At 43.5% G+C, this 16803-nt stretch overlaps 1 protein-coding gene across 6 annotated transcripts in view; it reads left to right on the top strand.

The window, feature by feature from the left end:
• LOC117542141 (NACHT, LRR and PYD domains-containing protein 4E-like) overlaps positions 1–16803 on the top strand; it is a 76053-nt gene that overhangs the window by 29046 nt on the left and 30204 nt on the right. For 2 of the 6 annotated variants that reach the window (XM_034209608.1, XM_034209607.1), the window contains exons 3-7: positions 11703–11781; positions 11935–12163; positions 12304–14107; positions 14190–14363; positions 14512–14685. In XM_034209608.1, the coding sequence (XP_034065499.1) occupies positions 11703–11781; positions 11935–12163; positions 12304–14107; positions 14190–14363; positions 14512–14685 (2460 nt within the window). Of the gene's footprint in view, positions 1–8005; positions 8111–8492; positions 8739–10710; positions 10816–11702; positions 11782–11934; positions 12164–12303; positions 14108–14189; positions 14364–14511; positions 14686–16803 lie in introns of all 6 variants that reach the window. The other 4 variants (XM_034209604.1, XM_034209609.1, XM_034209603.1 and 1 more) reach the window with 3 other exon arrangements.

The raw sequence follows: 16803 nt of genomic DNA, 5'->3' as shown, positions 1-16803 counted from the left end.
ATATCTCATTATCGAATATACTTCATTACATTCCATGTATACAAACAAAATACTTATTTTTATAGCATTATATTGCACATAAGCAGCACTAAAACAGAATGGAACAAACAAATGCATTGATAAAAGACTATAAGAAATAGAAAAAGTAAAATTGTGAACTTTATGGTTTCAGAGAAATTCCGTGAACAAGAATTAAAGACAAACGCAAAGATCCTACGGGAAATTACAACAAAGCAAATACAAATATAATTTAAACTATGATACAGAAATAATAAGAACACAGACTTAGTACAACTGATCAATTGTGTTCAGGAAGAAACAAATACAACACAGAAAAACAGATTGTACCAACAGAATAAGTAACAAAATAGACTTTGTAGATCAGAAATAAAAGTACACAAGAAAAATGTAGCATGACTTTTACTCCTAATACCTAATACACCGAAACATTAGAAAGTATTTATTTTTATCTAAAGGGGTAAATGGATGTCTACCAATCTGAAGAACAGCGTTCAATTCCTATGTAAAGTGTGTTTAAACTATAACGAGCGGGAAAACCCAGTTTTTACTTAGAACGTGTTGAAATAGTGGCGTATTTTGGCACAACGAGCTTCAACCTTATTTCTATCAGAACAAACCAATATGCAGCGTCCTTATTCAAGACTCCCCTGTTATACTGGGTAGTGCCACCAAAACCACGTCATTCAACGACTGCAGCACTGGAGATACCGAGGTGTCCCATCTAAGTATTGGTATGGTAGGGTATGGTCGGAAGCATAAAGTGAGCATGGGAACATTCCATCTATAGCAGGTGAAGCACTGGAAATGTGTGTTTCTGAATCCATCACTGTTGGGTCAAAGGCTTTGTATGAAAATAAACCAAAAAAACTAAAGCAGAGTATCAGCTGCCAATTCCCCTTTTAGCCGTAACCCTAACGCTAATTTAGGAAAAACCCCACCCGGTAAAATGTGACTGCAATCTGTCCGGATGGTGTGGCTCAAGGGGTTAATGGATTCTAAAGGCCGGGGACACACCAAGCCGATTATCGGCGTCGTTGGGCGTTGGGCCGACGATGAGCGTCGACACGCTCTACTCAGATTGGTGTGTCCCGCACCGTTGTGTCTTTTCAGCCGTGCCGACACCTTTTCGGCCGAAAACCCATCGATTCAACATGTCGAATCGGTGGGCAGTCGGCCAAAGGCTGTCGGCAAAATAAATCACTCTGATTGGCTGTTCAGCTAGCGAATCAGTGCATGAGAAGTGAAACGGAAGTGAGGTACCCAAACAAACTATTAAGATTTCCTTTAACTCCAGCTCTCGACTCAGGTTCGGGAAAGCCCCGTGAGCTTCTCGCTGTAGAGGGAAAATGGAACGCTATTTGTTGTTTGTTTATATCACGCAGTCTGTTCTTCTTCTCTCGGTGTATCACGCGGTCTGTCTTCTGGTTGCCTCTTTTGAATGATGAACACACACTACCGCCGCCTGCTGGTAAGGAGAGTTATTGCCACTCACGCATGCGCAGTTCGTACGTGCTTCTTGGCTGTCAGCTGAAGTCTTTGCGGTGTGTTCCAGTGCGACTGTTGGCCGAGACGCAGAGACGTGAGGCGACGCAACAGTCGGGGGTCCGTCTGTGTGAGTTCTTTGGTGTCAGCTTGGAGTGTCCGGGCCGTAAGAGTCAGAAAGTTGACAATCCCCAGCATGACAAACTGAACTTTGGTGTGAGGCAATAGGCACGGAAATGTGGGTGAGATGGTGGAGATATCACACGTTGAAAGGGCGGTCGAGAGGATGTTACACCTGAAATGAGAGTGAGATACCTGTACTCATCTCAGAGGTACATGTTGTACTTTTTACTGGACTACACTTATCTGACAGCTGCGGTTACTTTACAAATGAAAAACCAGATCACCAAAGAGCAGTGATGAGATCACTTTGTGTTGTTTTAATTAACTTATTTATTCAAGCTGCGTCCAGGAAGCAGAACTTTCCACAACAGAGGCTGCAAAGAGTCCAATCTGAAATTATTCTGCAAAATTACACAAAAGTAATGACTTCCTGTTTTGATAAAAGGCACTGCAGGTTAGAGTACCAGGAAACTCTGTTAAAGATCCCTTCCCGATTATATTCACAAACACATTTGATCCTGTGAACGCAGCACAGACTGAGACTCAGTCCAACCAGTCGGACTGCATACTGTCATAGTGAGGCGAGGACACACACACACACACAAACACACACACACACACACACACACACACACACACATACACACACATACACTGAGACTCAGGATAGGAAGCGCCTTCACTTCGTCTGACGGACGCTGAAGTTGATGAAACTCAGACGAGGCTGCTACTGATGAATCTCACGGCTAACAGTTCAGTAAGTAGAGCTGTGATTGGTTGACGTTGTTGATTGTTGTGGTCGCAGAAACGCTTGAGTTGATGAACGTGTGATTGTTTAAAGCTGGGAAACAAGATGGCCTCCTAGCTGTGAGAGCAGAGAGAGAGTGCAGGTTAGTTTAAAGAGTTCCCTGTGAGGAGGAAGAGGAGTTCAGGCTGATGGGGGTCAGTCTGTCAGGAGGGCTACTGATGTGGAGGGGGAGGCAGCTGACGGGCACTAGGACCCAGCAGCCATCAGAGAGCTCACCTGGGCCTTTGCTCCTGAAACACCTGAGAGACTCTGGCTGCGTTTCATTGGTCGATCAACACGCCCTCCTGACCCCCCCTCAGGAACTCTGATCTAAAGTCTAAACAGTGAAATTCAAACGTCTTAATGCAGTATTCTCACCTTGTTACATGTGTCCTGATAATGAAGAAGTGTACTTGTACTAGACTGTAAAGTTACAACATGTACTTACAGCCAATATCTGTATATTCTGTCATTTAATGGGAACTGTTTCACTACTTTATCATGTTCAATAAACTGACAGACTTTCAATATATTTCTAAATTTCTCTGTTTTCACAGATCACATTAAGGTTGTAGTTTCTGATGAAACTGTGAGACTCTTTCTCTGTTGTAGTTTTCTCTTCAGGTGTTCTGTGTTAAACACCAGCTGAGCAGAAGCCATTTTGTTTCTTAGTCTTCGCTCTAAAAATACTCAAGTTCAAACACGTCAACAAACCAACAAAAAAGGTATGTTCATTGCAGTCTGGAAGCTCAAATATGGGCCAAAAATAAAAGCTAAAGCTGGAGGAGGAGGAGGAGGAGGAGGAGGAGGAGGAGGAGGAGGAGGAGAGGAGGAGGAGGAGGAGGAGGAGGAGGAGGAGGAGGAGGAGAGGAGGAGGACCTCCAGTGGTCACTCTGAGGAACTGCAGCTGGTTTCTGGTTTCTCTCAGAGGAGGACGAAGGACTCAGATCTTTAGTTTCAGAAACATTAGTGAAACCACAGTGTGATAATAATCTGTTTCAGGTCCTCTATTCAACACTTCACTAAAGTACAAGTTTAAACATCAACATATACTTAAAGTACAAAAGTAAAAGTACTCATTCTGCACCAGTTCATAATATGTGTCGCATTATTGAATAATAATAATTAATGAATCCGTCTGTTCACTTTAATGTTACAGCTGGTGAAGGAGGAGCTTTTTAAAAAAATAAAGGTCATATACAGTACATTCATTGTGCCTCATGATTTTCACCAAGGAATCATATTTTAATATATAGTTAAGGCAGGACAATTTGGTGATTATATTTAGTGTTATTAATCTAGATCTGAAACTTTTACACAACATGTTCTTAACGTAAGTTATCACTTAAATGGACTGCAGAAAAAGTACAATACTTGCCTCTGAGATGTAGAAAGGTAGAGGTACAGTATAAAGTAGCATGTAATGAAGTGAACTAAAGTACCTAAAAGCAGCCCCGTTTAAGCAGGGTTGTCAACTCTCACGCATCTGGCGTGTGACACACGCTTTCACTCTCAATCTCACGCTCTCACGCTGCCCAAACTATTCTCACGCCAAAACAAGAATCTACCGAAGACTAGAAACGGTTTTGAAAACTTTTGTCACGTAGTGATCGTCTTCTCAATAGAACATCTTTGATAATGTCTTCTGGCCAATCAGAATCAAGATAACGGCGTTGTGTTGTTGCAGGAAGTCCCGACGGAGAATACTTTTACTGTAGTACATCTCTATATACATCGATACAACATTACGTGTTGATAGAAATCAACACGTAATGAAATCAGACCCCACGGTTTGATGAGTGATAGGTGTGGGCTGTCTTTCATTTTGACACACAGAACAATGGGGAATATCCACCCTTATCCACAATGTAAAGTCATTCACAGCCTCTTCCCTCTTCTCTCTGTGAGGAGCAGCAGGTTCAGCTTTCAGAACAAAGTAACAAAAAACTAAAATGGCATTCATTTTTTTTTAAATATGTCGTGTATTAATAGATGTATTTATTTTTCTTCTCAAGAGAGTAGCAGAATGTGTATTTTATGTTAGTATTTCAAAAAATCTCCTGGGGGTCAATCCCCCCAGACCCCCCTGCAGGGGTTGGGTTTTCAGCATCTCAACTCTTTCACCTGTGGGGAAATTGCAGGATTGGCTCCAGGTCGCCCTTTTTATTTACTACATGACAAATGTGCCTTTTTATTTCATACAGTTCAATTTGGATTGAGGAAATAATCTAAACCTCACGCGTGGCGTTTCAATGTCAAGGGGGGGCGTGTATCAGGGGCGGCGCCAGGGGGGAGATAGGGGGTGCTGAAGCACCCCCCAGGATTGCCAAAGCACCCCCTAAGCACCCCCAAGAAATATGTGGTTTTTTTTAGAAAATTATTATTATTTTTATTAAATCAAATCAGAAAAATTATTGATTACATCAATGCAAATGTGAAACAAATAAATGTTTGACCAAAAACATAAAGCCAACACAGGTGATATGATTAGGCCAATGGCCAGCACCCATTCGATGTTTGGATGGGTGGAGGGAGAACTCTCTCCTGTCAGACTAAGATAACCTCAGCTCAGGTGAAGTAAAGGACTCTCAGTGTTTAGATAGTTAACTTTAGTCTAGTTATCTCAGTGGGTCTCAAACGGTTTGTTTTAAAAGGGGAGTGATTTGTAAAATATCTATAAAGAAATAGAAAATCTGTTTACAGTTCTGTTTCATCTGGGTGTTGAGAGATGTATCCATAGATCTCTTAATGTTGCTCTCAAAGTGCACCAGATTGATGCTTTTAACTTCAATATTTAAAAAAAACTCTTCCCGGGGGACCCCACAAGAGGAGGTGAGGACCTTCCTAGAGGAGGTGAGGTCCACTCCCCACTTGTAAAAATAGCACTTTACCCCTGCTTACACCTATATTCCGTGAGCTGATTACCGAGCCTTCATTGTAACAGTCGCGGGTATACTGTGTGTGCGTGTGGGGAGTGTTGCAGTAGAAAATTCAACTGTAGTGCTGGTGCACTAATGGGAAACCCTTAATGTTTGAGCACCCTCTATGAAACGTCAAGCTACCCCACAGCACCCCCTAGAGAAAATCTCTGGCGCCGCCACTGGCGTGTATGTAATTACATTGCAAATACTGACTTGAGCCCCACCACTGTATGGGTTAGCCCTACCATAGATTACCCAACACAAATATTCTGTGGCCGCCACTGCCGACCCGTATTGCGCATGCGCAGATCTAAGATCCAGTAGAAATGATAAAAAGTAAAAGTTTGCTGCTTATTGTTCTACTAGGCCAAAATAGAGTCAAAAAATATGAGAGTGAGAGTGTGTTAATTAATATATTTGGCAGTTTGGAGTAAGTCTGTAAATTTGTTTGTGTGTGTATTTCATGTATAGGCATCTCACGATAATTAATTTTGTTGGATACATTTTCCCGGAAATTATTGCAATAACCGATAATATTGTCGGCACCGTTGTATGACCATTTTAGACCACTGACATAATGATAATATATAATAATAATTCAAGTACATCCTTTCAAACTGCTAGTCACATCCTCATGTAAATGGCAATTTATCGAGTTAATTTTTATTTATCGTACGATACGTCAATTAATTGCTTATCGCGACAGGCACACAATAAAACAGTGGAAACAAACATGTGTTTGACTTTCATTAGTGAATGAAACTGTGTGCCCTTTATAGTCTGTGTCCAATATTGTGTATTTGTATATATTGTATATATATCCTATATATGCTAAGGTCCCGCTACTGACACGATAGCAGTCATTTCGTGCACATATGTGTAATCAAACCCATGATACCAAAATCTCACTCCAGCCAGGTACCCAAAGTTGGCAACCCTGGTTTAAGCGTCCCTAAGCGTCCTCGCTCAGGCCTCGGGCTGCCTCGCTGGCCGTCCGATCACGTGACGAACCGTGGCACTACTTTTGACCAAGATATTATTACGCTTTGAAGGGACTAGTTCAGCCAATAATTACGTGCCTAGAAGAATTGACAGGAATTTTAGCGACGAACTTTTCTTTGGTGGATAAGCATGACTCGTTCTTTTTTATGAACTAAAGATTATGTAGTTCCACTTCTGTGGAGCGGGATTTCTTTTCTAAAGGACTTTTCGAGGTTCACCTTGCGGCCTACTAGGTCTTCAAAAGCATGGGAATATTTTAAAGTTAGTCCAAAACGCAAAGATATTTATATATTTATATCTCACTGAGACTGCTGCATAGCCTAGGCCGGAAGCAGCAGCTAGCTGTGGTTGCTACCATTAGCAGCAAGCATTTGCTCTCCGATTTTTACATAAAAATGGAATTATGGATTATAAATTCAATCATTTTTTTATACATAGACGTTAAAAACCTATGGATTAACCGGTTCAGCCGCGTTTTTTCTCATTTTAATGCCATTAAACACGTCTTTTGATCAGATTGACAGCTACGGTGGTGAGACGATCTCCCTAGAAGCTCTGTAAAGGTACGTGTTGTGATGACTGTATTTGCTTCCCCTGTCGCGAGTCCGGATCACTCAGTGATGATACTATATACCTACATAATCTGTGGAGTCTCAGCTTTAATCGGATATATTGTATGTGCAGCTACGATAAGTAATAAGGGTACCTTTATCTTGAGTTCTGTGCCAATGTCCGTTAGCATTTTTCGCTCAGGGGTCATTTAGATGCTTCTTATGAGACTTGTGTTTTGTTTTGGTAAACATGGTTTGTATCGGCAGTTAGCTGAGATTATTTCCGTTAATCTGGTATAACACATTAATAGGTTCTTAATATTAAGACACAGTATCGTGAAAAAAAAAATGTACATTACGTTTTTTATGAATTGAACAACAGAAAAAGAATCGTTAGATTAGTCGACTAATCGATCAAATAATCGCCCGATTAATCGTTTTCAAAATAATCGTTTCCCCCCAGCACTAATGTCCAGCCTGTTGATAATGAATATAAATATATGTATATGATTGAATGTCACACACAACTGTACTAGCTGCTTACTAGCTAAGACTTTACTTGTAACAGAGCATTTCCACACAGTGGTATAGCTTATTTTAATTACTGACGATGGATGATCCAAGGTTTAAAAAAACAAAACACAATTCCAGTCGTTTTGCCATTTCTATTTCTTACCTAGAACCACACGCTGCGGTGTCGTGATGGCACTCGGTGTTGGTGGTTGAGTCGGGTTAGGGTCTTCGGCTGGGGTCCGTTCTGGATTCAATGACGATGTGGAGGGAACACTGCCATCACCCGTTGTTCGGGAATGTTCCTCCTCACAAGTCCCAATGTAATCATCTAGAACAGCCAAATGACTTGTTAATTCCACAAACTACTGCAGCACAATACTAAATAGCAACAACAACTATAGAAAAGAAAAACTGAACGTAAACAATGGCATATATGGTGTTAGCAAACAATAGCTCTAGCTAAGGCTATCTGCCACCGAGCATTGAGAGGGTCTTTGAGACGCTGCAGCTCAAAGAGCCAACAACATGGGAACTGTCTCATGAGTGTGTTTAGTTTGGAGGTGTGTGAGCTCTGTGTCCTGATGAGATCATGTGTGGTTCTCCAGCAGGTGGTTGTGTGTGTGTGAAGGTGTGAGCTCTGCTATGAATCCCTGTGAGGACACTGAACCCGCTCTGAGTGGGGACCCTGAACGCCTCACCAAAGCTCAGAGGTGAGATGAAGACCTCTGACTGTCCTCTTCTCCAGAGCTCAGCAGGCATTATTCACACTCAAAGCTCTGTGTGTGTGTGTGTGTGTGTGTGTGTGTGTGTGTGTGTGTGTGTGTGTGCGTGCGTGCGTGCGTGCGTGCGTGCGTGCGTGTGTGTGTGTTTGTGTGTGTGTGTGTGTGTGTGTGTGTGTGTGTGTGTGTGTGTGTGTGTGTGTGTGTGTGTGTGTGTGTGTGTGTGCGTGCGTGTGTGTGTGTGTGTGTGTGTGTGTGTGTGTGTGTGTGTGTGTGTGTGTGTGTGCGTGCGTGCGTGCGTGCGTGTGTGTGTGTGTGTGTGTGTGTGTGTGTGTGTGGTGTGTGTGTGTGTGTGTGTGTGTGTGTGTTGAAGCCCAGAGCAGCAGCATGGACCTGGACCTGGACCTGGACCTGGACCTGGACCTGGACCTGGACCTGGACCTGGACCTGGACCTGGACCTGGACCTGGACCTGGACCTGGACCTGGACCTGGACCTGGACCTGGACCTGGACCTGGACCTGGACCTGGACCTGGACCTGGACCCAGCTGTGTGTCCATGAAGAGTAACCAGTCTATCGGTGCACCAATCTATTTTAAAGGCAGACCTTCAGAGACAGAGTAAGTGGACGTCATGTGACTTCATTATATCAGCAGCAGTAGAAAACAAGTTGTTACTGAAGAACAGAGACTTCTTATTGAAGCTGAGGGAGGGTCTACCAAGGTGTGTTCAGCCTGAAGCCAGAGTTTAACGTGTCAGACTGGCTCGATAAAAGAAGCCTTCTATACCATAGCAGGTAGCATATTTAAAACTATGTTTAAACAATAAATACAGCTCAATTTGTCCACAAACTAAAGTGATCTTTCATCATTAAGGTACAGTTTCAGACCTACATGCTGTAGAACGAGCAGGTATCACATTAGGAATACATGGGAGGCAATGAGAGAGCATTGGGTAGTCAAATAAATACATGACTTCATTCACCACAGTACCCTCTTGGAAGTGCCGTCTTCTCTGTCTTTGTGGCTCATATATTGGTGTTCTACTGCAGATCAGTAAAATAGTGAATACTGAAAAAGAAAAAGGTGGCAGGAGATAACCAAACCTGCTGAGATCCAATCAAACAGCTCCGTACTCGAGGTCGGACAGGCTCACCAAATCAATATATTCTTAAGTATTCTGATGAAAACAGGGTAAATATATCTGTCTCTGTTGTCACACTTACTGAGAAAATCACGCAGGTACTTTCTTATAAATACGTGGGTGTCCTGACAGACCCTTCTGTTCTAGAAAGACCACATAGAATATATCTGCTAAAGGACAAAACAAATAATAGAGACTAGAGAGTAGATACATTCTCGTTTTATTTTTTACATCTGTGATTTTACTACATGGTACAGGTGTTTGTCCACCGCTTTAAAATCAAAACTGCTCCACCAGTCTTTCAGAAAATCTGCTCAAAGGTCGTAGGTCAACATTTGAGAGCCTCTCTGAATCAGCCTACCATCACAACCTTTACCCCTAGATTCCACCAGGTCCGTCTGCGGCGCGTTACGGCTGCGCCGCGGTTTTGGTCCGGCCTCCTCCGGCGTCATACCCTACCGGGCGCGTTTCAGAAGCATTTCAGAAGTGGAGCGTCTTGCATGCCGGCTCGCAGTTTTTGTTGATTTGGGCATATTTCCTGGACAGACAAAGTTAATAATAATTGTAATCAAAGATGTGTTGCTGTATTTTAGTGGTAAAAAAATGCATTCATCATCATAATTATTCTTTATAATGTACACAGTGCCTGTAAACCGGAGAAGAACGCTGGCATTTCTCCGCCTACTTGAAAGACTACGGAGGGATAGGGTCTGCAAAATTAGTGTGTGTGTGTGTATATATATATATGCTCTGAACGTTCCACTTCCTACCTGCCTGACATTACCTTACGGCTGCGTCGCGTAGAAAAATAGACTTCAATCCTATTTCCAGCGCTTCTGGGCCGTAACCCGGCACGTCTGGTGGAATAGCACCCATTCACTAGAATGGCCGCGATCCTTGCGGACGCCGCAGCGCAGCCGTCATGCGGACGTAACGCGACGCAGACGGACCCGGTGGAATCTAGGGGTTAGAGGCGGGCCAACCACATTATCTCTGACCCCAATCATGATTACGTAGTCAGTGAAATCCCAGGTCAGATGAACATGGTGTCTTCAGTGACTGTGTTGTTCTGGTAAATATCTGTTTCTTGTCTTGATGTTTGTCCTCGTTGAAGTTGCTAATGGAGCTGCTGTGATGCCAGAAGCATGTCAGACTTGATCTGATAATAAAGTATTGTCATGTTGTTATATGGTGCTCTGAGCTCTGATCTGACTGTATAAGTGTTAGAGTGATGGAGACTAGGAGAGATTTTAAGTGTTTGAGGATCATTATGTGCGTACCTGTCTAAGGACTGCAGATAGCAATGATCTTAATCTGGCATAACTCATCCCTTCTTTGAGATAATGTATTTATATGCATGGTCCCTGTTTATTAAAAACATGATAATATGAATAGTATTTTAGACCATTGTGACGGTCGATTCCTAACTGTTTGTTACTCATGTTTCAGGAGGAGGCTGGAGGAACCTGAACACAGCTGTGTGTCCATGAAGAGTGACTGGTCTATGGACAAACCTATTCACTTCAAAGATGGACGACACTCTGCTGGTCAAAGGTGAGGATGGAAAGTTGATAACCCATTCATGGTACCTGCTGCTCTGGTTTCAGGTTTCATTGACCCAGCTAAGAAAGTGTGGCTCTGTTGAATGTTCTTGGTGAGACACTTCTCTGGTTCCTTTATAATAAAAGCAGCTTTGAGCATTTATAAGGCGTATCAGGTTTTAAAGCTTTAAGCACCATAAACACCGTGACAAGGTCCTCGTCTGTGTGAACCAACTTGGCAATAAACCTGTTTCTGAATCTGATGAAGGTTTCTTTAAATAAAGAAATAAAGGTCTTGTTTACCTTCAGTGTTTCTCATCTGAGTTATATTTATTTCCTTCTTAAGTAAAGCTGGAGTTCTGTAATCCTGCAGCTTGCGTCCAAAGGGAGGGAAACTCAACTGTGTGGACGTCTACTCCAGCTTATGATCAGCTCTGAGTGAATACAGACCTGTGTGTTTGTCATTGCTCCTCGTCAGTTGGAGGTCAATGTTTCCCTGTATTTGCAGCAGTGTTTGATTCTCATTTCTAAAATGTGTAATTGCTGTGTGGTGTTTTGCTCTTCACCTGGTGCTCTATTGAACAATTAAATAGCTCTTGATCAAATTAAATTAAATGTAATTGTTAAACCTTAAAAAAAGATTACATTCACTGATTACTTTCATTTTGGTGCGTGGCACTTCTAAGTGTTTCGTGTTGCTGATAGTCAAGGATGAGTGATATCACTGCCCTTTAACCTTTGTACCAATTCATGTTTCTATAAAACTTTATTTTGAGGTTTTAGTTAAATCCAGTGATCTAACCTTTCTCCTGTTGCTCACACATGCACCTGATCCACATATTCAGCACCACTGAAGCATATCAGAGATAATGTGAGTTATGTCTTCATGATTCCTCACAGAGAGGACCAGCAGAGCTCAGAGGCTCCCAGAGGTCAGTCTGCCCAGCAGCATCAGACACAGCTGGACTCCACATTTATGGTCTGTACATGAACTACAGCTACTCTACATCTGTTCTGCTCACAGTCAACTCCATGATGCACTTTGTAGATCAGTGGATGGTCAGTCTGTCCAACATGGATCTGATGTTTGGTGACTTTAGTTTGATTGTGTTGTTCATGTATTCTGTTCCAGCTGCTGGAGGACAACATCATCACTTTTGTGAAGAACGAGCTGAAGAAGATCCAGAAGGCTCTGAGTTCAGATTACCCAGAATGCTTAGAGAGTCAGAGGGAGGATGAGGAGGTGTTGGACGGTGAGGATGAAGAGCAGAGGAGGAGCAGCAGAGAGGCATTTCTGAACATCTCACTGCACTTCCTGAGGAGCATGAAGCAGGAGGAGCTGGCTGACCGTCTGCAGAGCAGTAAGAGGGTTTCTATAGAGATTTAACAAGCTGGATAAATGTTGACTAAAGTCTCAAGAGAGGGGAAAAAAAAGATTTGGCTTCTCATTCTTTAAGGATTTCTTTGACTAATTGATCTGCTTTGTTGTGTGTTCATTCAGGAAGTCGTTCTGGAGTGTGTCAGCGTAAACTTAAGTCTAACCTGCAGAAGAGGTTCCAGTGTGTGTTTGAGGGTATTGCTAAAGCAGGAAACCCAACCCTTCTGAACCAGATCTACACAGAGCTCTACATCACAGAGGGGGGGTCTGCAGAGGTCAATGCTGAACATGAGGTCAGACAGATTGAAACAGCATCCAGGAAACCAGACAGACCAGAAACACCCATCAGACAAGAAGACCTCTTTAAAGCCTCACCTGGAAGAGATGCACCAATCAGAGCAGTGCTGACAAAGGGAGTGGCTGGCATTGGGAAAACAGTCTTAACACAGAAGTTCACTCTGGACTGGGCTGAAGGCAAAGCCAACCAGGACATCCTGTTCATATTTCCATTCACCTTCAGAGAGCTGAACGTGGTGAGAGAGAACAAGTACAGCTTGGTGGAACTCGTTCATCACTTCTTCCCTGAAACCAGAGACGCAGGAATCTGCAGGTTTGATCAGTTCCCGGTTGTGTTCATCTTTGACGGTCTGGATGAGTGTCGACTTCCTCTGGACTTCCTCAACACTGAGATCCTGACTGATGTCACAGAGTCCACCTCAGTGGATGTGCTGCTGACAAACCTCATCCGGGGGAAGCTGCTTCCCTCTGCTCGCCTCTGGATAACCACACGACCTGCAGCAGCCAATCAGATCCCTCCTGAGTGTGTGGACATGGTGACAGAGGTCCGAGGGTTCACTGACCCACAGAAGGAGGAGTACTTCAGGAAGAGATTCAGAGATCAGGAGCAGGCCGGCACCATCATCTCCCACATCAAGACCTCACGAAGCCTCCACATCATGTGCCACATCCCAGTCTTCTGCTGGATCTCTGCTTCAGTTCTGGAGGAGGTGTTGAAAACCAGAGAGGGAGGAGAGCTGCCCAAGACCCTGACTGAGATGTACATCCACTTCCTGGTGGTTCAGTCCAAAGTGAAGAACGTCAAGTATGATGGAGGAGCTGAGACAGATCCACACTGGAGTCCAAAGAGCAGGAAGATGATGAAGTCTCTGGGGAAACTGGCTTTTGAGCAGCTGCAGAAAGGCAACCTGATCTTCTATGAGTCCGACCTGACAGAGTGTGGCATCGATATCAGAGCAGCCTCAGTGTACTCAGGAGTGTTCACACAGGTCTTTAGAGAGGAGAGAGGACTGTACCAGGACAAGGTGTTCTGCTTCGTCCATCTGAGCGTTCAGGAGTTTCTGGCTGCTCTTCATGTCCATCGGAAATATATCAACTCTCGTATCAACCTGCTGGCAGAAGAACCAACAACCACCAGGCTGCTTAAAGTCTTAAGACCCAAACCTAAACTAACACACCTCTACCAGAGTGCTGTGGACCAGGCCTTACAGAGTCCAAACGGACACCTGGACTTGTTCCTCCGCTTCCTCCTGGGTCTTTCACTGGAGACCAATCAGAAACTCCTCCGTGGCCTGCTGACAGAAACAGGAAGTAGCTCAGAGACCAACAAGGAAACAGTCCAGTACATCAAGAAGAAGATGGATGAGGATCTGTCTCCAGAGAGAAGCATCAACCTGTTCCACTGTCTGAATGAACTGAATGATCGTTCTCTAGTGGAGCAGATCCAACAGTCCCTGAGTTCAGGAAGTCTCTCCACAGATAATCTGTCTCCTGCTCAGTGGTCAGCTCTGGTCTTCATCTTACTGTCATCAGAAGAAGATCTGGACGTGTTTGACCTGAAGAAATACTCTGCTTCAGAGGAGGCTCTTCTGAGGCTGCTGCCAGTGGTCAAAGCCTCCAGGAAGACTCTGTAAGTCCAGAAACATTCATATATCATGGTTTACATATTCAGTTCATTATTTTAATATATTACATTCCTTTTCCTTTATCAGACTGAGTGGCTGTAACCTGTCAGAGAGAAGCTGTGCAGCTCTGTCCTCAGTCCTCAGCTCCCAGTCCTCTAGTCTGAGAGAGCTGGACCTGAGTAACAACGACATGCAGGATTCAGGAGTGAAGCTGCTGTCTGCTGGACTGGAGAGTCCACACTGTACTCTGGAGACTCTCAGGTCAGGATTCATCAACATGTTAAACTTATAGCCAGTTAAATTGAGATGTACATTAATGATGGATGAACTCATGACCTTTTGTTGCATCTGCTTCAATAACATTTGTTATTGTTTTTTTACTCTCTTGTTTGAACTTGTGTGTGTTCAGTCTGTCAGGCTGTCTGGTCTCAGAGGAAGGCTGTGTTTCTCTGGCTTCAGCTCTGAGATCCAACCCCTCCCATCTGAGAGAGCTGGACCTGAGCTACAATCATCCAGGAGACTCAGGAGAGAAGCTGCTGTCTGCTGGACTGGAGGATCCTCTCTGGAGACTGGACACGCTCAGGTATTATAAACATATACAGTGGAGGAAATAAGTATTTGACCCCCTGCAGATATTTTCAGTTTGTCCACACAATACATTAACAGTCTATCATGTTAATGGTAGGTTTATATAAACATTGAGAGTAATAATATCAAAAAGAAAATCCAGAAATTGACATTATATAAAATATAAAAATGTATTTCCATTTAACTGTGGGAAATAAGTATTTGATCAACAAACAAGGATTCTGGCTCCCACAGACAAATAATTCATCTTCCTTTAAAAAAGTACTCCTGATATCAACTTGTTAGCTGTATAAAAGACACCTGTCCACAGAATCAATCAATCAGATTCCAACCTCTCCACCATGGGCGAGACCAAAGAGCTGTCTAAGGACCTCAGGGTGAGACTGTAGACCTGCACCAGGCTGGGATCGGCTACAAGACCATCAGAAAGCAGCTTGGTGAGAAGGAGACAACTGTTGGTGCGATTATTCAGAAGAAGAATGTGTGTGTTTCTAATTGGAAGAAACACGAAATGAGCATCAATGGCGCTCGGTCTGGGCTTTGTACTGATATTCCGTATAAACTGTGAAGTCCACTGAGACAAATTAACATTTGTGATATTGGGCTATATAAATAAACATTGATTGATTGATTGATTGATCCACACAAGATCTCACCCCGTGGGGTTTTGATGATCATGAGAAAGGTGAGGGATCAGCCAAGAACTACACGGAGGAACTTGTTAATGATCTCAAGGCAGCTGGGACCACAGTCACCAAGACACCTATTGGAAACACACTACACCATAATGGATCAAACCCTGCAGCGGCTGAAGGCCCCCTGCTCAAGAAGAACATCAAAGGCCCGTCTGAAATTTGACACCAAAAAAAATGGGTCTTACAGCAGGACAAGGACCCTGAACATACGGCCAAGGCAACACAGGAGTGTCTAAAGAAGAAGCACATTGAGGTGAGGGAGGGTCCTAGCTAGTCTCCAGACCTTAATCCCATAGAAAATCTGTGGAGGGAGCTGAAGCTTCCAGAGGCCAAGCATCAGCCTCAACACCTGCAGGATTTGGATCTTCAGAGAGGAGTGGACCAACATCCTTCCTGAGATGTTCACAGACCTGGAGACCAACAAGAAGCGTCTGACCTCTGTGTGACCTCTGTGTGACCTCTCTGTGACCTCTGTGTGCCCTCTGTGTGACCTCTCTGTGACCTCTGTGTGGCCTCTGTGTGACCTCTGTGTCCTCTGTGTGACCTCTGTGTGACCTCTGTGTGGCCTCTGTGTGACCTCTGTGTGGCCTCTGTGTGACCTCTGTGTGACCTCTGTGTGGCCTCTGTGTGTCCTCTGTGTGACCTCTGTGTGACCTCTGTGTGTCCAACAAGGGTTTCTCCACCAAGTCCTAACACATGTTCTGCAAGGGGATCAAATACTTATGTCACTCAGTTTAATGCAAATACATTTTTATCTTTTATATAATGTACATTTCTGGATGTTCTTATTGATATTCTTTCTCTCACTGTTTGTATAAACCTACCATTAAAATGACAGACTGGTCATTTCTTTGTGGGTAAACGTAGAAAGTCTGCAGGGAATCAAACACGTCTCTCCTCCACTGTGTGTATGCCAAGACAAAAACATTGAAGGGAACTGAAGACAGTGGATAAGACTCAGGCAGCAGCTCTGTGTTTGCAGAGAAGACACCACAACAAGAAATACATCTTTATCATTTTAGATTCTGATCTCGATTTCAATGCTCATTTTAATTTGCTGACCAAAACTGCTTTTATCATTTTGGCTTTAGAGTCAAAATCCATCCACCAACCTAAACACAGCAGAGATCACCCACTCCTGATGGACCCGATCTGCACTGGCTCCTGTATCTGAATAGATTCTGAAGTGCTTCTTCTATTTCTAAAGTACTAAATGGCCCCTCCCTCTTTTAGAAACAACGAGGAACTATCAGATGTCTGTGAATTCATCATGATAATAATAAAGTATGTGTAAAGCAGCTTTCACTGCTCAAAGCAAACCCAAAGTGCGTTGCATGAAAGGTGCTTTTAAATAAAGTGCATGTATTTCCCTCTTCAGGTTCCAGGTAGAGAAACACTCATTGACTGCTGCTAGCAGA

The sequence above is a fragment of the Gymnodraco acuticeps genome, unplaced genomic scaffold (assembly GCF_902827175.1).
Source record: "Gymnodraco acuticeps unplaced genomic scaffold, fGymAcu1.1, whole genome shotgun sequence".
Lineage (NCBI taxonomy): Eukaryota > Metazoa > Chordata > Actinopteri > Perciformes > Bathydraconidae > Gymnodraco > Gymnodraco acuticeps.
This window is presented reverse-complemented; position numbering and strand designations above follow the sequence as displayed.